This window comes from Acromyrmex echinatior, chromosome 19, assembly GCF_024713525.1.
Source record: "Acromyrmex echinatior isolate Ae372 chromosome 19, ASM2471352v2, whole genome shotgun sequence".
In the NCBI taxonomy this organism is placed as follows: Eukaryota; Metazoa; Arthropoda; class Insecta; order Hymenoptera; family Formicidae; genus Acromyrmex; species Acromyrmex echinatior.
In genome coordinates, this window is record NC_141870.1 from 3188776 (window position 1) to 3214188 (window position 25413).

A 25413-nucleotide genomic window follows, 5' to 3' on the forward strand; every position below is an offset into this window, starting at 1 on the left:
AACGCAAAATCATAATATTAGAAATCCAGACTTGAAGAATTAAACGCCGAAAGACATTCGATGTGACGGATTGAAAGAAAGAAAAAAACAAAAGAGAATGATTTATTTTTCTCCTACATTTTCGCAGACACTCCAGTTTCTCTCCGAAGTGTAAATTATTTTTAAAAGAAAACATATATTTGAATTACAATTATAATACATTGGAAAAAGAGTTTGATAAAATAATAGAATAATAATTAGCAAATGTTGAGTGAAATAATTTTAATTAAATGTTCGATTATATAATATATAACTAAAAATAATTTTATTTTTTTAAATATTTAGTAATTATTATTAAACGGTTGGTTATATTATTATGTTTTTGATAATACTTATTAAATATTTATATATAGAAAAGTAAAATTATTTTTAATTATATCACTCGAACATTTGATTAGAAGTGTTTCACTCAACATCTATTATTAGGTTCTTTTTTTAACGCATTTTTTATGGATTTTATATGCACCTCTATAATGCCCATTTCTACCAACGTAGATTAACTTTAATCTCGGTTCAACTTACTCTTTGTCTTTTTCTAATTCTAAAGATTAAATTGAACCGAGATTAAAGTTAATCTACATTGGTGGAAACGGGCATAAGTATCGCAACTGACAGTTAAAATAATTAAAATAGTTTCATCATCTATTATTAATAATTTATGCGCATATATTTAGAAAGCCAAACGGAATAAATAAAATTTCAGAATAAAATATAAGAATAGAACTTTGACTCACCACTCTATGTGTCGTCGCCGTTGCTTTCTCTGCAATGACCTGGTAATTCCAAGAGACGCAAGAAGATATTATTGATGGAACACTCACAAAATCACTCGAGAAAATGTCTCATCATAATCCGATGAGATAATTAACATTTTTCTATCACTTCGTCCTTCCAGACGAAACAACTTTACACCAATTCACGCAGATCACGTTATTATTTGATAATTCGACATTTATTACGCATGAAATAAACAAGACTAGAATAAGTAAAGAATAAAAAAAATAATGTAAAGAACAATAATCGTTCGCTATTTGTTAGTTAATCGCGCGACGCGTTTGAGAAATATAACACACCGACAACTTCAAAGCAATTCGAAGACTATTTTTCGTAATGCTGGAACATTATTGCACCAATACGACATATTAGTTATAACATGACGATCGCCCGATACTTCTCGGCACTCCCGAATCGAAAAAGTGAACCGAATTTCGTCGCGATAACAAGATTGCGTTATTCAGTGAAACTTACGGTTCGTCGCGATCGTTCCGTGGATTAGAGCACTCCATGATGATTGCCCATCGTGTGGCACGACACTCCCGAAGCACATTACACATGAAACGCACTTGAAATGCGCGAAATGACGATCGCTCTTGTCTCTCAGTCGCGTAGAAATGACGCCTCAGAGACACGAAGGTCACGGACGCGAAGTCAACTTCATACCGATGCGCAACGCGTAATGGCCGACGTCACAAGTCGGTTAATGTACTCGAATATTGTCGCGCGAATATGATCGTCAACTACTTGATTAATCGTCACATATGATATTGATATGCGCGAATTATGCAGAATAATACGCAAAATGACGAGCTCCGAAGCAGATCACTTCTCGATAGCGACAACGGAATCGACGTGACGCACATCGATTACGAATTTCTAAGAATTTCGATTCGTTGCGATCGTTCCCGTCGATGTAACACTCCGTGACGATTACCCATCGCGTAATACGACACTTTAGACACAAGACAAACGACACACGAGACGCACGAAATTCGGGAAAGTAATGCGCGGAACACTGATCGACCGTTACACGTCGGTCGAATGCGGAGCAACTGGACGAACTCGAAGGGGTACGCGAAGCCAACTTCATACCGACGCGCAACGCGTAATGGCCGACATCACGAATCCGATAACGTACCCGAATATTGTCGCGCGAATATGATCGTCAATTACTTGATTAATCGTCACATATGATATTGATATGCGCGAATTATGCAGAATAATGCGAAATGACGAGCTCCGAGGCAGATCACTTCTCGATAGCGACAACGGAATCGACGTGATGCACATCGATTACGAATTTCTAAGAATTTCGATTCGTCGGGATCGTTCCCGTCGATGTAACACTCCGTGACGATTACCCATCGCGTAATACGACACTCTAGACACAAGACAAACGATACACGACACACGAGACGCACGAAATTCGGGAAAGTAATGCGCGAAACACTGATCGACCGTTACACGTCGATCGAATGCGGAGCAACTGGACAAACTCGAAGGGGTACGCGAAGCCAACTTCATACCGACGCGTAACGCGTAATGGCCGACGTCACAAGTCCGTTAACGTACCCGAATATTGTCACACGAATATGATCGTCAACTATTTGATTAATCGTCACATATGATATTGATATGTGCGAATTATGCAGAATAATGCGAAATGACGAGCTCCGAGGCAAATCACTTCTCGATAGCGACAACGGAATCGACGTGATGCACATCGATTACGAATTTCTAAGAATTTCGATTCGTCGCGATCGTTCCCGTCGATGTAACACTCCGTGACGATTACCCATCGCGTAATACGACACTCTAGACACAAGACAAACGATACACGACACACGAGACGCACGAAATTCGGGAAAGTAATGCGCGAAACACTGATCGACCGTTACACGTCGATCGAATGCGGAGCAACTGGACAAACTCGAAGGGGTACGCGAAGCCAACTTCATACCGACGCGTAACGCGTAATGGCCGATGTCACAAGTCCGTTAACGTACCCGAATATTGTCGCACGAATATGATCGTCAACTATTTGATTAATCGTCACATATGATATTGATATGCGCGAATTATGCAGAATAATGCGAAATGACGAGTTCCGAGGCAGATCACTTCTCGATAGCGACAACGGAATCAACGTGATGCACATCGATTACGAATTTCTAAGAATTTCGATTCGTCGCGATCGTTCCCGTCGATGTAACACTCCGTGACGATTACCCATCGCGTAATACGACACTCTAGACACAAACGACACACAACACACGAGACGAAATTCGGGAAAGTAATGCACGAAACACTGATCGACCGTTACACGTCGGTCGAACGCGGAGCAACTGGACGAACTCGAAGGGGTACGCGACGCCAACTTCGCACTGAGGGCACGCGCGATCAACTTCGCGAGGCAAGTCGAAACGTATCCGCGCATTCGATCGTCACTTACTTAATTTATCGTTATCGATCACGATCGATTATTCGATATTCTCAAAATACTGTCGCACGCGAATTACATATACCGAATAATGCGAAGTGAGTTACAATAAGTAGATCTCGATATCGACGCAAAGCTGATGCGACACATAGCAGTTGTGAACGTCGAAGAATTTCGTTGATCTTGTTGATTTCATGACAATCGTTCGTGCTCTACTCGACATTCCACAACACTACAGTCGTTCGTGACAACGTTCACCTTGACTTTGAAAAACATACTGAAGACGTGACGTCATGTCGCAACGTCAGCAGGCGGTCGTAAGATTTGAAAAACTATTATAATTTATATAATAGTCCAAAAATTATATTAGTCCATAAATTATATATCCGTGAGATGCAATACACGCGCTGTTACTACGCTGCGCGAGAAACTGAACACACGAAATCGAGCATCATTAACAATTGAGGAGCAGACTTTCAAAATGCGTACAAAATTTCATTTTTTTAGTTAAAAATGACATAGTATTCAATATTGAATGACTTATATTATAAGCTACTCTCAGATATTCAGAAAGCGTTTTTTTCATCATTTAATTTATATTGGGTCATCTAAAAACCGCGAATACTTTTTAGATGATCCAATATATTGAAAAAACAGACATTTTCGAAGTGCATTATGTTTTTCAACTAGAAACAAACAAAATGCATCTGTTTAACATTTTTAGCAATTATTAAGCAATTTTATTTAATGTTTCTCATTTTGCTGATTGACATATTCTTATTTTTTTTTTAAGTACGTAATTTTCTTGTGTGTGTTTAGTTTCTTGCTTTCTCATTTTCTGAAAATTACAAATTTTGGACAAAATACATTTTGAAAATCTATTCCTCAATTACTGAGTGCTCTAACAGTGCTCATCCGGATAACATGCTCATTTCGATATTCTCTTTATATGCAGAACGTGATGGATAATGGAGGGTCTTAATAGGAGGCCGTTTTGAGTGTAATGAAACAACACTCACTGATTACGAAGGCTTTCGATTCATCGCGATCACTCCTGCGGACTTCACATTTCACAATAAGCGTCCATTACTCGATTCAATATTACCGACATGTTTCTGTTTATGAAAATTGATCCTAATTAGAGAAAATACTGAAAACACGAACTAAATCTCTCTCTTCTTGTCGGCAGGTAAGATTTTAGAAAACTATGGTTAAAACAAAAATAACCTCACGTGAAAGTAATCCAGTCTGAAAGTAATCCATCTCTGAAAATAAGCCAGTAAAAATATCACTAATGTAAACAGTAAATTAAGATTTAATTGGCAATCCAGGAATATTTTATCTTCAATATAAATATTCACACTTTGCAATATAACACACATGTTGTATGTTATACATATTAAATAAATTATTGAGTAGAAAATTATAATATTGAAATTATTACTGCTAGTTGATGTTTACTGGAATATTTATTGATTTGAACAGCACACATTTCTGATTTTGCAATCACTGTTTCTAGTAGTCTAATAGTATCGATTGAAACAGTTTACAGAATATTACTAAGTAAAACTCTTTCAGTAAAATTTTGCTGATTTACAGTGCTGTGCTTATAACTGCTGTAATTAGCAACTATTTACTGTTTTTTAGTAGTAATATTAATTCACTTTTAGAGAATAATATACATATTTAATAATTTTGAATTTTTGCATTTACAAGACAAGTATACCCTATTAAATTTATAAATTGTACTCAATTTGAGTCATTCTTAATTAATTCTAGATCACCACTGCTCCTACCCAATGTGTCATAATTTTAACTAAAACAATTTCATTTTAAAAAATATATTAAATTTTAATCAAACTTAATTTATTATTTGCTAAATACATACATTAATATGTACGTTGTTTACTTTGAAACTAACAGAAATGGATTGATTTATACTTTGATAAACATGAAAATAAATTTCAAATCTAATGTTACTGATCTTAAAGGATTGGGTTATTATTTAACAGCAATTACTTAATTATTTTTCCAAAATACATGTGTTGTTGCTAATTAACTTTTTCAAACCTCTTTCTACAATTGATATAATGTGAAGCAATAAATTTGTTATCAATTTTTTGCGTTGAATATTTCATTGCAATTGGCATTGCTCAATTCAACATTTTCGACTTATTTAATATTCTTTCTTGATTAAATTTTGTTATGAGATTTTTTTAAAACTGCATCTATAAGTATGTGACAACCACTAGTCCATAAACAGGACAAGAATAAAAAATTTATGCGACGACTAGTCAACAAACAGAACAAGAATAAGAAATTTATGACATAATAGATGCACACATGCAGTCTTGTAAAGTGGCTTTCCCTCTTGCTTTAGTCCAAGTATTTTATACTAGCCTCAAATTTTTTAAAGTTTCTAACCAAATTTATCTTGTGCATTTGTATTTCATTTATTTAACGTTGTTACTAATCGAATCGAGCTCTGATTGAGAGAGGGTTTGAAATCTAATCTAATCTAAAAGAAATATACAAGCTACAAGTCTGAGAGTTGAGACACAATTGAAAAGTACAGGCAATAGGGAATAACAAGTTTTAAGCTATCAGAAACTGTATATTCTGATACATATTGCCTGTTCATATTACCTGTGCTTTTCCATTGTATCTCAGCTGGCTTAATCCTCCACCAGTAACATAAATATTAACTCTTCCATCAACAATGATGTTTCAAAGAATAAAACGTTTTTTATTGTTTTGATTGTATAAAAATCTGAAAAAATTCTGGTATAGATACTTGTCAAAGCTTTAATAATGCATTATAAAAGTCAGATTGTATTTTATTTATTTTTACTAATTTAAATTTAATCAAGATATCAATGTTTTCAAAGACTATAAAGGATTAATAATCTGATATTACACAAATAAATTTGTATATATGAATTAATTGTTAATAATACTCGCATTCTTTTATGGAAATAAATATTATATATATATATATATATATATATATATATATATATAATTTATATATGTAAAGAATATTTTTAAAAAATATTGAAATTTTTTTTATAGCATTTCTTAGATGGGAGACGTTTATGAATTTATTATCTAAAATAAGTTGACATTCTAATTGCTCGACAGTTTGAAAGATATTGTTATCGTTTTGCATAATTTGAGAGATCCGCTGCACATTTATTCAGTGATCATATCGCTACTATACCAATTATTATCCTGATCATTCGAGTGTAATTAAATTCCGAGAGAGTGGAGATTAGATCGTATTAATAACTCGTGTTACTGGATAATGACAAGTAGATAACGCGAAAAACAGCGACCACCGACCATTTCGAGACGTAAACGTTTAACGACTGCAAAATCGAGCACGGTAAATTACCGTCGAGTACCTTCATTAATGCGAAATCCATTGTGTATCCTCAATCTGCAATTCGCATCCACAATGCGATGCGAACGAAAAAATAATAACTCGTCTTAATAAATACAATGCCTGAACAACTGTTGCACTGATCAGAAATAAACTGGTCAAAAACGCCGATTGTAAGTATTGAGAAGAATTATTGACTACGATTCCAAACGTTAATTAAATTATTTAATAAAATAACTTGAATTGTTTCTCGCGGCGTTCAGAATTTTTCTTTTTGATTCTGTCATGATTTTAAAATCATATGCGAGCATGATAATTGGCTGTATGAAGCGTAATCATCGATTAATGTATTAAACAAACAGTTATGTCATTCAAAATGAACAACAAAGGTATTATATCACTCAGTTATCAAATAACATCGAAAGTTCATGAATGCTTCCTATTTCCCAACAATTACTACAGTCTTGTTTTTTCATATATATTCTCAAAAATCTGTTATCGATACTTTTCTCGTAACCTTTCTAAAAAGTTCGTTGTAAATGTAATCTATGTACCCTTGATGTGAAACATTATAAAATATATAGCATCATTGATATTGGAGGATTCAGAAACTTGTCAAAAGGAAGGCCATTGATGTGCCACAGAAAAATTGTTTTTAAATCAAATGTGAAAAGATAAAATATTAAATTATTATATAAATTATTATACATTTAAAAAAATATTATTAAAATGTCTAATTTTTAAAATTTTATTTAAAATTATGTTGATGCTAAAGAAGAATAATGTAATAGAATTTACGTTTTTTATATCTTGGAATTTCTTGAATTAAAAAATATATTTAGAATATCAAAACTGTGCTTAAGCATTTCAGATATTATAATAAATTTATAGTAAAATGTGGATATATTAATAAATTTATAGCAAAATGTATATATAAAGATATATAATACAACGGCGATATTCATAGTTAGTTCTTATATCTTATAGTTAGTTCATCAAGACTATCTTAAGTTCTGTCTTGAGGTGTTACGAACCAATCAAAGAGCCGAAATAGCGTCTTAAGACATTACTTAAGATGATCTTAAAATAAACACCAACTATGAATACCGACCAATTTTGCTATAGATATTTTTAAAAAAGAAAACTTCAGAGAGAGATCATGGTTGCCATGCTCCCCCCTCCCCCCTCTATAGATGTAGTGATCGTTGATTTCCAAGTATTATAAGCACAATGGTACGTCGCGTGAGTCCATTGTTTGTTTTGGTTCGCGCGATTACATTACACCTTGAATCCCACTACGCGTCTCTGCGATGAGATATGTTTCGTGTTTTCGATACGTTTTCTCAGTCGGAGATTACCGTAAAGAAACAGATCAAGCGACCCGAATTAAATGATAAATAAATATAATCATTATTGCAAAGTATCTATTTAATGTAGATAATGATGATTAAATTCATTTGATTCTCATAATCGGCCTGTTTCTTATTAGCTTTGTTCTATCTAACAATTTGTTCATTTATTCATTATATTCACCATACACATTATTGCTCGTTATATCTCGTATGTGGCAGAGCTTTAAAAAATACGTGTCAAATACATTTTTAGGCATATAATTAAATAATTGCCGATTACTCAACAATATTAGATTAAAATGTTTTATTTCGCGAGTAGGATTATAAATGGTATATTTCTTTCAAAAATATACATATGTCCTCTTTAATATCAAACTTCTAATATAAAACTTCTGATCACTAGTTAAAATTTTATATTTATAAAATTACATTAATAAGAATTGTCAGTAAAAATTATGTTCTAAAAGTTTTATTTTATTAAATATTTATTTTTAACGCATAAAAAAAGTATATCTTCTTCTTCCGTCACTGAATCATCACATTTATTTAAAAAATGTACTTGTGTACTCTTTTCTTTGTAATTCAGATATGGTAACTTTATTCACCAGATACAGTAATTTAGAATTATTAAAAACATGTATGTGTATGGAAAGTGTTACGGAAAATGATGCTATTGTTACTGAAAACGTGTTTTGTTAGTTTCTTAAGTCTTGTGTCCGCGATGTTAGAAATTGCTTTGAGATCTTAGACAGAGAAAGAATTAATAAATTACATTTGAACAATTTGGCCAATTGACTAATGCAATTAATCCATTCTTTCTTCGTCTCGAAGTGATTTCTAGCATCGTAGACACAAGACTTTAGAATCTCGTAACGAAATTCTCTCCATGTTTTCAATTTGTTTCTCGATCAAAATAAAATGTATACCATAGATATAAACGAGTATCAGAATTGGTTGATCATGGATCATTAAATCACTCGGACAACACAAAATCTAAAATTAAAACATAATAAAAAGTTCTTAGATATTTTTTAAACGCCAAAGACATCTTATTATGTCTCGATTTAGGATATTTTGTATTGTCTAGAAAACTAGAATTAACTGAAATCCTTCATAATCAGTGAACGTTGCTTTATATTCGGAACTTATTGTCGAAACTTATCGAGACTCCATATTATTCGTTATGTTTGACGTATAAAATTTCGAAAATATTAAATAAACATGCCGGACGACCACGCAGTAAAAAATTTTTAATACATGAATATGTATAAATATGTATGAAAATACATAAGCATGCATAAATATTATAAGTAATTAATATGTATAAGTATATGAACTATGTCCATACATGTTCATACATCTTTCTTTCTTTTATAAAATTACTTTTTAGTGTAATAGAAATAATAATAGAAATAATAGTATAATAGAAATAATAATGTGAAAACATATAAAATAATGAAAAGGATAATTTTTGCATTGTTTGTTTTAGAAAAAAACAAGTTTGAAAAAATTACTTATACATAATTATACATAATTTTATATATAATTGTACATAAATAATTTTTTTACATTTCTTCAAACTTGATTTTTTCCAAATAGTGCAAAAATTACCTTTTTAATTATTTTTAATGTTTTCACATTACTATTATTACACTAAAAAGTAATTTTACAAAAGAAAAATAGGATGTATGAACATGTATGGACATATTTCATATATAATTATACATTTATGAATATTTATTCATGTTTATGTATATTTATACATATTCATGCATGAAACCATGATTTTTAACGGGCATTAAATAATCAGAGTGTGTTTAATGCGTTACAAAGTGTAATGATATATTATGTGGTTTACAATGAGATTTTAAGGCGTAAAAAACTTAAGCTTTAAATTCTTAGCTGTAAGAAATTGACTAATTACAAATATGAGGAGAATATTCAATATATATATATTCAATATATATTCTCAATATATAATATGATCAATTTCTTATGGCTTAAAGTTTAAGTTTTACGCCTTAAAATCCCGTAGACGCCGCTTTAAGTATGTTGGGTCGCGCGGGCCGCGGAGTAATTTTCCATTAGCATCGCACGATAGTTTTCGAAATGTGCCACCGTTTACTCCCCTCCCTCCCACTCTCCCTTATTCGACACATTCCGCGACGCCACGCCGCCAGCGTCATTGTGTTTCTTCGGTCGCGAGCGAACGTTCACAGTTTTACGCAGTTTTCCACGAACTATCATCGGGAATGTCGAATCACAATAACAAGCGATTATCATGATGTGTGAAATCAATAGGAATAATAACGACGAAACGAAATTCGTCGACATTCGTAATCGGCATGCGTCGCGTAAGCTTTGATTGAGAAATGATCTACTAATTACCGGGACTTGTTACTCTGTATTATTCAGCATTTGCATGCAACAGTGTTCCGAGAGTGTCGAATGGTCGTGACGACGTAATGATTAATTAAGTAATTGACGAATCCGAGAGTGTTGAATGCTCGGGTGGTAATCTCTGGCTTCTTGGCTTGTCTCGCGAAGTGAGCCGCACGAGCCGTCGCGTCGGTGTGAAGTTGGCGTCGCGTACCCCCCGAGTTCGTCCATTTGCTTCGCATTCGCGACGCGACGAGTGTGTCATATTACGGTCGTCCAGTGTTTCGCGCATTTCAAGTGCGTCGTACGCGTCGAGGGTGTCATATTACGGCATTACGCGATGGGCGATCGTCGTGGAGTGCCATCTAATCAATCGAAACGATCGCGACGAATCGAAATTTGATATTTCTAATCGGCGTACGTCGCGTTCTGTGTCGATGACTCGAGAAGTGATCCGCCAGTTGGAACTTGTTTCTCCGAATTATTTGGCATAATTTGCACCTGGCAATGTTCCGAGAGTGTCGAATGGTCGTATGATGATTAATTAATCGACAATGCTCGGGAGTTCGTGTGCGTTCCGACTTTCTGACTCTCCTTGTGACGTCAGCCGCGCGACCGTTGCCGCGTTGCGTCGCGTCGGTGTGAAGTTGGCTTCGCGTACCCCGCCGAGTTCGTCCATTTGCTTCGCATTCGACGCGACGAGTAACGGTCGACCAGTGTTTCGCGCATTTCAAGTGCGTCGTACGCGTCGAGAGTGTCATATTACGGCATTACGCGATGGGCGATCGTCGTGGAGTGCTATCTAATCAACCGAAACGATCGCGACGAATCGAAATTCTTTGATATTTTTAATTGGCGTACGTCGCGTCAATTCTGTGTCGATGATTCGAGAAGTGATCCGCCTGTTCGAACTTGTTTCTCCGAATTATTTGGCATAATTTGCACCTGGCAATGTTCCGAGAGTGTCGAAAGGTCGTATGACGATTAATTAATTGACAATGCTCGGGAGTTTGTGTACTTTCCGACTTTCTGACTCTCCTTGTGACGTCAGCCGCATGACCGTTGCCGTATTGCGTCGCGTCGGTGTGAAATTGGCTTCGCGTACCCTGAGTCGGGAGTCCGTTCCTACGCGTAACGAGCGATCGACGTTTCACGCATTTCAAGTGCGCCTCGTGCATAATATGCATTGGGAATGCTGTATTACACGACGGGCGATCATTGTATCGTATTAATTAACGCGCGGGATCGTAATTAGCCGCATTTTTCCGATCGATATCCACGCGAGTGCATGTTCGGAGTGTCGGCGCCGATGGCGAGAAGGCAGCTTCGACCAGACAACAGCGGGGTGCATCGACGGGTGAGTGAACGTATTTATTACATACAATGCTCTTGGTAACATGTTAAAAACCATATATATTTTTGTGTCGGAGGCTAAACGAATCGTCGAAAAATCGAAAATGTATATACAGTGAGAGCATAAATATTCGTACAAGGAAATTTGTTATAAAAAAAAGGCTTATTTGTAGAAAATAAACATTAATTAGCAATTTTATGCAATGAATACATTCTGTTTTAATATAAGCAAACGAGCTTCGCTTGTATTCCTGATTTTAGAAGCTGAATTTCTCGTCTGTATGAATATTTTTTGAACATTCAAACAATACAATTTTTAATTTTCACTTATTTTTCGGATGATATATTTTGTGTAATTAATACACATCATTTTGGTATATATAATTTTAAGAAACATACAGTCTATTTTTTATCCTTTATGAATAAATTGTTAATTATTCAACAAGAAATGATCGTTAATTAAACGTCGAATCAATGTCAAATTGGTGTTAAAATCATCGAATTTATATCGATTCGACATCAATTCGATGACTCATTTCTCGCTGGATAACATTTACTTTTGAAATATAAAGTTTTTTTAAAAAATATTTTCTCTGTACGAATACTTTTTGTACTCACTGTCATTATACAGCGAGGTTTGACATGCTCATAGAAAGCTTGATAATATTAAAAATTTTTCATCACTATTATTACATTTGTTTAACAAAATAATATTTGTTAAAATAACAAAAAAAAAATTTCTTCTTCCTTTCGTCCTAATATAATTTTCGAGAAAACAGCTAGCTTGCATCATGTTACCAGAGTTTTATATTTTTGCATTATTTTTCATTTACATTTTGTGTGTTACCGATTTAATATTGCGCCAAAGTATAAACATAGCGCTCCGAATTACTGTTATATTTACCTGCAATCACTTTTTATTCAAATGATTGAATTAATGATATTATTTTTGTTTTGTTACGCGATTATATGGTAACGCAAATGCCATTTGGTCGCCAACGAATCTCGTTACTATATTTTTATATGAACGATATTTTTACACAAATTATTAGCGTGATTGTTGCGATCTATAGTATAAAAAATATGGAAGGATAGTGATATATTTTAGCAATTTTAGTGTCAAAAAATAGGATTTATTGAATTAATAAACTATGCTTCTGAACGAAACATCTCTTTTCCATTGCATTTTCAAATTTATATCAGCATTTGATTTCAACTTGTCGGTTCCAAGTACGTTTATAAGATGCTGCTTCCATCGTTTTGGCCAGACCGAGTCACGACTTCGCCTAGAACGTCTGTGGAGTTACGGTTGACAGGTCGGGATAAGGAGAAAAAAGAGAAACGGTCCTGGGTTATTTCATTTGCCGGTCACGATCTTTTCCACGTACTACTGTGGTCAGTAAATGCGTCGTCGTATGAAGCGGTGACAGTCCAAATCCGAGAAATTAGAGTTCTTCGGAAGAACGGGCGTATTTACCGACTTTTCCGGGTTTCGGAAAAGAAAAGACGAACATCGTTATTAATCGCACACGTCTGTAGGGATTTTTTTTTATCGAGTTAGAATCTATATCTATAACGTCCAACCTCAAAAGTTTCCCATTTATTTATTAATTCGATCACGAGTGAGTTTTCCAAATTTAACAGTTGAATAGTTAAGAATAATTTCGGCGGTAAAACGAAACAGTCGAAGGAAATTAGTACGACGTTCTATAGTTAATTAAAAAAAGGTCGACATTTTTGTACTGAAAAATCAAAAATGAAAAATGTTATGCTAAATTCGCGAAATTTTTTAAATTTTTGGTTTATTGGTCTAAAAAATGCGGACTTTTCCATTTTTAGAACTATGAAAAGTGATATTGGAACTGTCATTACTTTTTATATTGATAGAACGTTGTGCTAATTTCAGATCCGCATTCGAAATTTTACAAAGCAAATTATACTGACGCGCCAAATATTTCTTCTCTCAGGCAAATGATAGTTGCTCCCTCCCTAATTTTCTGTATGGCTATGTCTGTATAAAGTCATGTGGCTAAACAAAAGATCTACATCCATTAATTCTCCAACTGCGATTCATCACGTATGATAAAACTTCCACTTTATACAAGGAGACTCATTGTCTAACATTCCACAGATTAGCGAACACGCGTTTGCTTTGAATTTCGAATGAATTCGAGGCGCTTTATCTCTCTGTAAGGGCTTCACTAATAATACCTATGTTTCTAAAAGCGCCTATTTTAACAGATGAAATATGCTCGCATCAATAACACCGGAAAAGTGGTACTATTGATCATAGCATTGTTGATCGTAAATGTATTAAATTTATTTCATTGGAAATAAATTCTTAATACATTTATGATTAATTCCGCAGTTTTATGCAAAGTCGATTTGGCTGAAACGAGTAGCACCTTATAAATATACTTGGAACCTACTTGGTTTATTTCATTCAGCAACACAATTTATTAATTCAATTTTTCCTACTTTGGAAATCAAAATTGTTAGGAAATATATTGCTATTTATATTGCTATTTTTTTACACTATAGATTGCATGTTTTAATTAAATGAAAAAGAAGATCTTATAAATAACAGCAACATATTTAAATGTGGCGTTGTATGATAAGCACGAAAGTGCAGAATATAATTAATCTCGGCAGAATATCAGCATAAATCCTTTCACGTAAAACTCGTGCAGAAGTAATCGCGCCCTTTCTCGTTTCAAAGGGTACTATCAGCGGGTGAGATCCACGGGAAATAAATTCTTTTCGATTGAGAATCCGATCCTGACGATCTAATCACGCGATAACCACGAGCGCGATCCTTTTTCGCAGGGATAAGATCAAAGGAAAGGAAGATACATCAAATGGCTCGTTAAAATACAAAAGCCACGCGAGATGTTAGTGTATTTCATGGCAGCGTTTTGTATCTTTTTTGAAGTTTTTTGTATCGCATTTCGATGCGTTTCTCCATTACAATAGCATTACATATACGAGCATAGAAATCTGTAAGATGATCGCGAAACATGAACGATGAATGAATAAAAATATTGTCAGCAATTTTTTATTGAAAACGATGCTCAGTGACCTGAATTTAAAAGTATCGAATGGTTGGTTTCAGAATACAAATGCATTTTCAAAATTAAAAATTCGCCTTTCCTTTTTTTTTCGAAGACCCTATATTTTTCGAGAACTCGCACGTTTCCGAGGGCGCCTTCCGAATCTCGCTTCGCGTCATCGATAACGTCCTAACATTCTCCGAATCCGGCAACACGACACGTACAAAACACGACGAAGAACGAGAGCCGTCAGGCACCCACACCTATGCACTTCTTCGAAGCCAGAGCTATCCATCTTATACGCGCGTCTCTCTGAAGAGGTTTTATTCCGTGCCGTTCCCAACCCTCTCTCTCTCTCATCCTGCCTCTCCCTCTCTCTCTCTCTCTCTCTCTCTCCGGCCTGTCTTTCTCCCGCGATAACGCCAGCCTTACAACTGATTGTGAGCGAGAGATGTCGCACCCTATTCGAAATTTCCTCCTACGTTTCGTTCGGGATCATCCGAGACAACTTAAATCTTCGACACCTTTCTCGCGAGTTCACCTCGATGCCCATCGATCGCTTTCAGTGGAGCGTTTGTTACCGTCCGCACTTGATTCTTCATGATTACTTTGTTGCAATTTTGTATTGCAAGTATTTCTTCTTTATGCGCAATTTAGATTTTCTCGAATCGTAATCATTGTGCTCAAACAGATGGATATATTCTGCGAATAAAATAAAAATAATACACTGGAAAAAAATTCTGGTTGAAAATGGATGAATCAGAATTTTCTGGTTAAATTTATTAGAATTCTAGTTGAGATAGCCGGAATTCTGGTTGATACAATATTTCTGATAAAATCTACTAGAATTTTTATTTTTATCAGAATAATTATATCAATCAGAATTCTAGCTATTTCAACTAGAATTCTAGTAGATTTCACCAGAAAATTCTGATTCGTCCATTTTCCATCAGAATTACTGTTTAATCCAACCAGACCATTTTTCTCGGTGCAGTTGTGATTCAGACAGTTGTGTTAATTTCCAGAATATAAAAAACGTATTAAGTGGTAGTTTTTGTGTCAAATAATTTGATGTGCTATGTTTGAAACAAGTGAAAACGTTTTATAATTAATGTTACGTATTTTCTATTTGAAAATTAAATTAAGAAATTTATGTTCGTAAATTAGGTTTGTAAATTAAAAAAGAATATAATAAAAGCAATTATTTGATAAAGTAGTTTAGAGTTTTAAATCTTTAGAGCATGATTCTGTGTTTATTTAAAGAAATTATAATATATTAAAAATCTCTAAAAAGCAATATACATTTGCAAACAATCAGTTTATTATGTAATTTTAAATCAAGAAGAATGATGAATATAAAAGACGGAAGTGTCGATTATGAAACGTTACCATGATAGGTTTTGTATTTACATATTTGTAAATCACTTCGTTTAAATCTAAACCTGATTCTTAAGAATGATAGGATAATGACACTCGCTCTGATGCATATGTAAATTGAAACGAAGCTCTGATTGACATCGAGAGACTCTAGTCTCGCCTTAACACGTTGATCAAAACGAGATTATGCTATGTAGTTGCTATAGGTATAACATGCCTAACTATAATTTTTCACTGGAAGGTACAACAGATTGATCGAAATAAAATTATGATTAGTGGATGCGATTATCTATATATATTATGACAATTGGTCGACAATTGGGGGATAAAAAATTCATATGAAAAAAGTTGCATTCGGAATAGATTTCTGACATGCAAAAATCGTTTTTTCTTTATTTTCTACGCGCTCCGCACAATATCACGCCTTTATTTCCATACACTCTCTGACTTTGCGTATATCCCACCTTCTTCGATTCTTCTCATTCAAAGGTCGTCGTTTTATACATTGGACCATCTCTGACTCTTTCGTGGATCAGCTCTCTTTTCCGATCTTTCTAGGTATCTCAAGGAGAGGAATAAGAGGTACGGAATAAGAGAAGCGGAGGCCTCGAACTCACGTCTCTTCTCGCGCTCAACCGAACGAACTATCCGCCTTCTTTGCCCGCGCCTTCCATTCTTTTCTTGACTGCATTTTTGTCCCTTATTAGATATTCTATTTTATTGAACGAAGCCTAGGAGCCTTCATTCCTTCCTTCCTGGCGCTCCCACTTGTATCCTTTCACTTTGCCGTCGACTATACATGCGAGAATACGTCCCACCCTTCCTGGGAATCTACCCTATCTTCTTCAATCTTCCTCTTTTCCCTCTCCTCTTCTGCTACCGGTATCATCCACCAGAAACGCCTGCCCCTCTTTTTTGACGACGTGCCTTTCGTCCGCGACATCGTTTTATTCCGCATCTCGAATTTCAAACGTTATTATTCATCCTTCCGCGAAACTCCTTCGCGAATCTTACATCTTCGTCGTCGAGTATTTCCGGTTAGGCGCGCACTCGGATATCGTTCTTCTTTTTCTTCTACCTTTCGACTTTCGCGGTGTTACATGGAAGCTTTATATGTTGATTCTGCTTTTCGCAAGGGAAACAGAAAATTGGAATGACGATGAGATGGTTATGATGACCAAGGGAGAATAGAGAATGTAAGATAGATGAGAGAGAGAGAGAGGAAAGAATTTTCTCCGTATTTTCAAAAGAGGTCAAAACTGTATTTTAATGCGGTAAAAGCTAAATTTTATTCTCATAAGATTCTATCGAGGTACAATAAGCTGCCGCATTGAATCACATGTATGATCGTAACTTTGTAAATAGTCAAGTTAAATTTAGTTTGACGATGTGAATCGGTAGCCAACGAATGGTCGAAAATTTAAACCGTAACTGAAATTCGATTACTTCATGTACGCATATTTCGAAACCACAGTGACTAAAACTATTGTATTCTCTGTGCTTCTAAATCGGCTTAATAAAAGTAAACGTACATAAAATATTTAAATTGATATTAATATTAAATATTAACTATTCAATTAAATATGAAATATTTAAATGATTTCAATGCATACATTCGCTTATATAATAAAACCTAAACTGGACTAAATATTAATAAAGTAAATTATTTTCTGTAATAATATATCTCTATAAGGTTAAAGTACAGCGATAGTAATTATGATAATTGCTACCGGAAATTTAATATCATCAACACACACACAATAAATTCAACAAGCTTAATGTTTGATGCGAATCATAAATTAACGCATTTTCACTGGCGAATAATTATTTAATGTTATATTACGTTTCATCGCAATAAACGCACTTTTTCGTAATTCTTTGCACTTTGTCTTTTTTCATATGTGGTCTTTCCTCGTAGAAATATAGGAATTTGTATTCCATGCGATTTGTTGAATAATCGGTAACGAGACAGTGATCTCTCCATTCGACCCTAAAGTAACTTGCATTCTTGAAATAACGAGGTTCGAGGGGACGTGCGACCGTAGAAAAGTGGGTAATCTTCGTCCTCGTCGTCATCGTGCGAATGTCGTCGCGTATACGTGGTGAAACGGGGAACACGCAGAGTCTCGTAATAATATCCGCTCGAACAGGACCGGTAGGGCGCACCCTTTTCCTCATGCTTCTTCTGATCCGGACAATCATCGTCTCTCTCTCCGGGACATCATCCTCGGTTGACCCTACCGAACTTCCCTCGTGGATTCATGCAACCGTCAACGAGGCCAATCGCGCTTTAACATTTCTGCTCGCACCTTTACAACATGTTTGTACGATCACTCTTTCTAGATATATACGAATGATGTCCTTTAGAGTCGAACTTAGAATTAATAATTTTTAATCTCATACCTGCAGGAACCACGTTAACCAAAAACATAGTTAACGAACGGAGTATTTAAAATGACACTGAAAGAAAAAATTGGTTGCTGCAACAATTTAAGTAGTAGCAGCAGTAGTTGTAACAGCAAATTTTTAGTTGCGTTAGCCTATCCGCAATGTCAGTATATGATTTCGATAGGCTAACGCAACTAAAAATTTGCTGCTACAACCAAAAACTGATTGCTGCAGTAACCAATCTTTTCTTTTAATGTACAATTAAATTTTTATAAATTAGAAAAGGAACAACAAATATCTTATATCTTTAAATTTATTTCTTTGTGACGCCATCTGCCATTTTAGTTTCCATTGTAGATTTATTCTATCCCGTTCCTGTTACCTTCATCTCTTTCGTCGTATCTCTTGTCATTGTCCCATGTCGACTTTCTCTGTTTCTCTTATTGTTTCTCTGTCCCACCTAAACCTGAACGACTGATTATGTCAGGCGGAGTTAAGACCGCGTTTGTTTATCTGATTTAACGTTATAACGGCAGGCAGGGAGACAGGCTACCGTAGTACGTCGTGGTGATATCTCGTGTAACTAAGATTGAGCAGGAGAAAGAGAGGAACGGGAATAGAGACAACAGAGGAGAGACAGAAAAGGACATGGGACGAAAGAGCGAGGAACAGAGGAGAGATATCCAAGGCGTTCTGTCGCCAGAGGCGAAGATGGCTCTCCTTCGAAGAGCAGTTTAGTTACGATGAATGGACCGAATGAATCACGCGGACCAATTAAGGATTACAGTAGGCGACGTTTCACCATCACCGGTCTTGCTTTGGGGTCGATACCGGAGGTGCGAGGAACCAAAGGTACCTCCAAGATGGAGGAGGGAGGCAAATCGAATTTCTTCACGCTTGCTTAGCTTTCGCTGGCTTGCACTTAATTGGAACTTAAGTATACTTTCCAGACAGTACATTTCGTCGCTTTTCGAGGTTATATACCGAGCTGAGTATTTTCTCAGATTAGAGATAATTATATATAATTATAAGAGAGACAATTATAAGCAAAGTACAGGAATATAAAATTTTGAAAACTTTTATTTTGATTAAAGTACTGATCTCTTTTAGTGAAAATTAAAATAAATTTTTTTTCTTTACTTGTTTTCTTATTAAAAGAAAAATTAGCATAAGAAATAATAAAACTTTGTTTCAATAATATTCTTTAAATTAATCACGGTAGAATGACACAATATAATTTTCAGAACTATTCAGTTAATTTATTCGTTTAAATCGCTTTTTAAATTTTCATGAAGAAATTTCTGTTGAATGATATCATTGTTATCATCTTCAATGAACTTGGTACGATTGTAGATAAAGGTGAAGCGAGAAGAGTCGCTTGTCAATTTATTTTGCGGATTAACGCGTATTGATCGGCAAACTAAACATTGATGAAAATTTCTTCTCCGCCGAGAAGTCGTATCTCCCGTTAAATGTTCTATCTCCCCCATCTTTGGAACTAATCACGAGCTCCTTATCGTAACGTTCGATATAACATAGATGTAATAAAACAAAATGAAACGGAATAAGTATTAATTATGTTCCTTTTCGGTCACGCAGATTAGAACTCGTAAAATATTTAGTTATCTTGTTGAGATAATTCTATAAGTTGCACACAATTTTCTTGTTGATGTATAACTTTCGAGATTTCTATTGTCTTATCAAAAATTTCTGTATTCGATTACATAAAATGTAACAAGCAACATAAAGCTTTATTTGTCGTTCCAAATTTTATTATGCAAAAGTTATAAATAAGACGAAAATAGAATAGAGAATACATTGTGCAGGATTAACAGCATCCTTTAATTTAGTGGGTGCTATATTCACTTCCTAGTTCTAAAACCAATGTATCGTGCGCGTATTTCCGAGCTATCTACTAATTTATCTCTGACAGCGCGAACTGAGCTATGTTACCACCTCTTTTCTCTATCGTTAATGAGATCATAAACATTACATCACGCTTGTAACATCGATAGATTTTACGTGAAACTTTTTTCTCGAGCGTTTTAATCTCGATAGATAAACCTTGTAATTATGATTTCACACACATCGAAAGAGTTCGTTGCGCTTGTCCGAGGTGCTGGAACACTCCCAAAGAATACTCCCTTCTTTGAGGTCCAAACGACCACCCGAATATTTTTGAGCCGATGCCAGATTCGTTTCGAGAATCACTATTCAGCCGTACGTCATGCAAAGATGATAATAACATATTTTAAGACGAAGGAAGTAACGAGAACGATATATCGTACAACGCATCTAAAAGCTTATCTAATAACTTATGTATGTTGATATGTGCTATATTCTCATCGATCGTTGCGAAAATTCTCAGTTGTCATTCGCAAACTATTACTTTTCGTCCACATACGCGTACGTTCATGGTCTGGCTATAAGATCCACTTTAATGTAATTTATAAATGTCCATTTTAGTAGGGCAAACGCTTCTAGAAATGTTGCCCAACTATTCTGCATATCTACGATATTACAAAATATGACTAACATTATCGCTTTGATCTTTCATGACATTGTCTATATGTATAAGTTATGTACAGTAAATCATAACTAACCGTTGTACTCTAAAAACAATAATTACATCAAAATGCACTGTTTGTGTCTGTATATAAGTAAATTTATTAAAATTCGACTCATTGTCGGATATCGAATATATTAGTAAGTAAACTGTCAAAAACAAAATGTTAATTTTAATTTAAAGACTTATACATAGTGGACATTCTGAAATACGTAAAAATGTTAAAATTAATATTTTTATACAAAAATATAATGTAAAGCAATCTAAATAGAGCTCTTATTTTATTAATTTCGAGAGACAAATTTATTATTTAAAAGCATTTATTAAAGATAAACTATTAATAAAAACAGTCGGATTAGAAACAAGCCGTTGTACTCTAACTAATTCAGTTTGTATAGAACAAAGCTGTATTTAGAACGGTCAAGGCAGCTCCGAGGAGAGATTTACATCGACGCGTTGCATAATCGCCGCAGTTAACCCTAATCTCATTCATGACCTGTAGAAGTCATGCGTTCGTGTGCTATGGAGAACAGTCCATGACTAAGTGCTCGATCATGTGAACTCATTCGACACCCGATAATCGTGTACGCCAAAGAAGGGCGCATGCCGGCAATCGCCCACCGTGTGAACCACCTGCAGCGTTTCTGGTCTTATTCTTATACGAAGAGAGCGCGAGAAATGTCGACGCGCCGTCTCACCCCTTTCGCGGGACGGGGATGCTGCCACCGGAGCAGAAGCCTTCTCTCTCTCTCTCTCTCTCTCCCTCCCCTCCCTCCCTCCCTCCTTCTCTCTCGGGGGTGCCGATTTGGGGGATGAAGCACGACGGGCGAGAGTGTACCGGCATACACATATACATGCGCGCAATACCACACGCGCACGGAGGGAATCACAATAGGAAGAGACGGAGCAAGCTAGAGGGGTGACAGGCACGAGGAAGACGACAACGACGACGACGACGACGATAACGATGACGACGACGACGACGACGACGACGACGACGACGACGACGACGACGACGACGACGACGACGACGACGACGACGACGACGACATCGGCAACGGTGACGACGACGACGACGACGACGACGACGGCGCAAACGTAGCCATGTTGAGCTACGCATGCGCCGCGTGGGAGTCAGAGCCGCGGATTGTCGGGTCGAACGAGGAGGCCGGAGTCAGTGCACTGTCAGCCCCGGAACCGCGAACGTCGATCTCGCGCGCCCTCAGTGTCGCCGTAGGTTCGTCCGTGTCGCGTATAACACGATCTGCGCCCTCGCGTCCCGAGGTGGGTGCAGTCGGGTGGACTCGGTCGACAGACTCTACCACCTCTTCTTCTCGAACTTTGCTCGAGCCGCGTGTTAGGTCGTTCCACCCTGAGTTCCGAGCCGTCATCCGAAAGCTTCCGGAAGATACGCGACCGGTAACGGCACCAAATCAGCAGTGCTAATAAACAATAGTGCAGTGTCCTGCAGCTTGGAGCAAGCTCTTTCTCTCTCTCTCTCTTTCTCTCTCTCTCCCCCTCTCTCTCCCTCCATCTCCCTCTCTCTTTCTTTCTCTCTCTCTCTCTCTGTCTCTACCTGGATCTGCGAATGCGGTACCGGTACTGCGGTGTTTCCTTGTGAGCATCCAACCGACAGACCGATCGCCGTACCACTCGCTGATTGGTCCACATCGAGCTGACTGGCTTTGGGAGGAGAGATTCGTTTCCAGCGGAGGGATCAGTGGCGAAGATGATGGTGATTTAAGAGTGTCGTGCAGTGCTCGTGTGCAATGGTAGAGGCAACCGTACGACCGATAGGCATAGAGGACCGTAGATGTACCAGCCAGGTGGGTGTTCGAGGATGCGAAGAGAGCTCCTAATAATCGCTACGCGTGCTACCGGGTTCTCTATTCTATTCTATTCTTTCCTCTCTCCTCCAAGTCCTTATTACCTGCCCCCGCGATCGGTCGCGTGCCCTTCGGGGCGCGCTGCTTGTCTCCCCACCACGCCCAGCGTTTGTGAACAGTCTCGCTACAACGAGAAAGAGGTACTTCGAACTGCACGTCAGGCAGATGCGATCTACTGTCAGAGAGATGGATATCATGCCATTGTCGTTTCGGTCATCGAGATAGGCATGTAGGTGGGGGATCGAGTCTCGATGCACTCGCATACCGGAATGTGAGGCTCGTGCAGGGAGATAAATTTGTCCAAGCGGTGCTTCGATTCGATAAGTAGGAGATATTAGTCTCCGTTAAAGCCCTTCGCTTCGTATTTCATGCGCGGATATTTTATTTCAAAATAGCGATAGACGCGAGTCGTGCGTGCATTTACGCCAAAAATCATCGTTTTATTTCCGTTTTTGCGCGGAATAACGTGTAACGAACGAGCGACGAGTCGCGCTATTGATATGTTGAAATTACGTCCCAGCAGTGTTCCGGCGCTGATAGATTGCGATTTCCAGTTTTCAAGTTCACTTCAGATGATTTTACGACAATATATCTATATTTTAACGATTATATGTAACTAAAATCGAATATTAATTTTACAGCATAATTCAAGAAATACATTAAATATTTTAAATTTATTCTGTTCAATCAGAAGCGGTTAAAATTTCAATTTATTTTGAAATGTGAATATAATAATTATTATTATAACATGAAAATGAATCAATATTTTGGAAAATAATATCTTTAAAAATGCGTATAAGGAGAGTATTGATTTTACGTAGCACCGTCAATTTCAAAGCTTGTTGACCACTTGCTCTAAAAAAAAAAACCTCTGCTTTGATCGTAAAAACGTCGAGCAGATAAGTTCCTACGAATTATTCATTCTAAATTATTTCATCGTTTGCGTGAGTCCCATACGCGATGTACATACGCGATAATGTTCAAAACCTCGCCTTGAAAAGATTAATTACTGCGTCTTTTAAAGATGACGAAAGCATCGTGTTTCTCCTTCGTTCGAGATGTTCAGCGAAAGTTTGCTGCGAGCATTTCTTACGCAAGTTATTTATACGCATTAAGAACTCACGCAAATCTTTTTATAGATTATTCCGCGATTCTGAAGTTGCTAGTTGATGAAGAAAATGTTCAAGATCAGAATGGAAATATCATTTATCTTTTTTAAGACTGCTTTATCACGAGATAAAGCTATTTTGTGGAACGAATAATCAGGCTTTCGATATAATATGAAATGTTTTTAATAATTTTAACCGTTGATAAACTAAAATAACTGGAGCGAGCTTTTTCAAATTATTTCATGTATACATTGACATTTATATGCATAAAAAGAATTGTTAATATAGTATAATATTTTATACGAGATCAAAACAGATGCTCCAATATGCCTCGAAAATATCGTTTCTCCCGCGGCAAAGGGTATTTTTCGTTCCGCCACAGTAATGTTAATTTAATACAAACATATTTTCGACATTTTTATCTGAGAAACAGACAAAAAAATTCGATTAATTATTTTAATACGATATTATTACACGATGTCATGTCACTTAAATGGCTTACTATAAAAATAATTTGTTTGAGTTGCATTGAAAGTATGTAAATATTGTCGAATATGATGTTGCTAACTTTTGCAATAAATTGGATACATAATAATGAGCCAATAATAATGATCGATCGATAAAAAGAACGTCATCACCGTATTTACGTGTCAAAGTGGAGTGATGTTGTATGAAATTTGATTGTTATTGATGTTTATTCTTGATCGTATATATTAACATTTTAGTTTGTCATTTAACTCGTTTAAGTTGCAAATCTGATCGCGGGGGGAGGGGAGGAGAGAGGGGGGGAGGGTGGCAATTTTCAACGCCACTTAATCCCTTACGTGCAGCTAAAGCCGGAAAATCCCGAAGCGTATAATATATAACAAGTTATAGTATTTATAATCTCGATTTTCATATTGGATCGGCATAATTTTCTGGTCGCTTAACAAGTAATTTACCAATTATACATGATTATTATACGACGATCGATAATATAGAATCAGTAACGCATGAACGTTGACAGTACTCGATACGGGATTAAAAGTGAAAATATGATGCGGATTAACGAGGATATTGTTATAAACGAGGAAATTGAATCAAATTATAATTAACGATGATAATATTATCGTGGACACAGTATCGAATACGTGGACACAATAAAGACGAATGAATATTTATTACGTGTCGAAATAATAGAGAAAAATCTACCATTCATACGGTAATGAATATTATCACATTTGTTTTCTAGGCGTATTTGTGTAGATACAACAATCCCACGTTAGCCCATTAAAATATTAATTAGTTAATTAATTATTAATATATATGCACTAAG

At 35.9% G+C, this 25413-nt stretch overlaps 1 protein-coding gene and 1 long non-coding RNA gene across 14 annotated transcripts in view; one reads left to right on the forward strand and one right to left on the reverse strand.

The window, feature by feature from the left end:
* The window catches only part of LOC147906639 (uncharacterized), a 289343-nt gene extending 283174 nt beyond the window's left edge, over positions 1 to 6169 (reverse strand). Inside the window, exon 1 of the long non-coding RNA XR_015548304.1 lies at positions 774 to 6169. This is a non-coding gene — a long non-coding RNA (uncharacterized LOC147906639). The remainder of the gene's footprint in view (positions 1 to 773) is intronic.
* Positions 1 to 25413, forward strand: part of Ten-m (teneurin transmembrane protein Ten-m) — a 569521-nt gene that overhangs the window by 330549 nt on the left and 213559 nt on the right. For 2 of the 13 annotated variants that reach the window (XM_087416188.1, XM_087416187.1), the window contains exon 1: positions 22271 to 22929. The exons of 10 other annotated variants lie outside the window; for them this stretch is intronic. Coding sequence is in view for 1 of the 3 variants with exons in the window: in XM_087416187.1 (XP_087272313.1) it covers positions 22917 to 22929 (13 nt within the window). In the remaining 2 variants the exon portion in view is untranslated. Of the gene's footprint in view, positions 1 to 10074; positions 11727 to 22270; positions 22930 to 25413 lie in introns of those variants that run through there. One more of the 13 variants, XM_087416189.1, reaches the window with a different exon arrangement.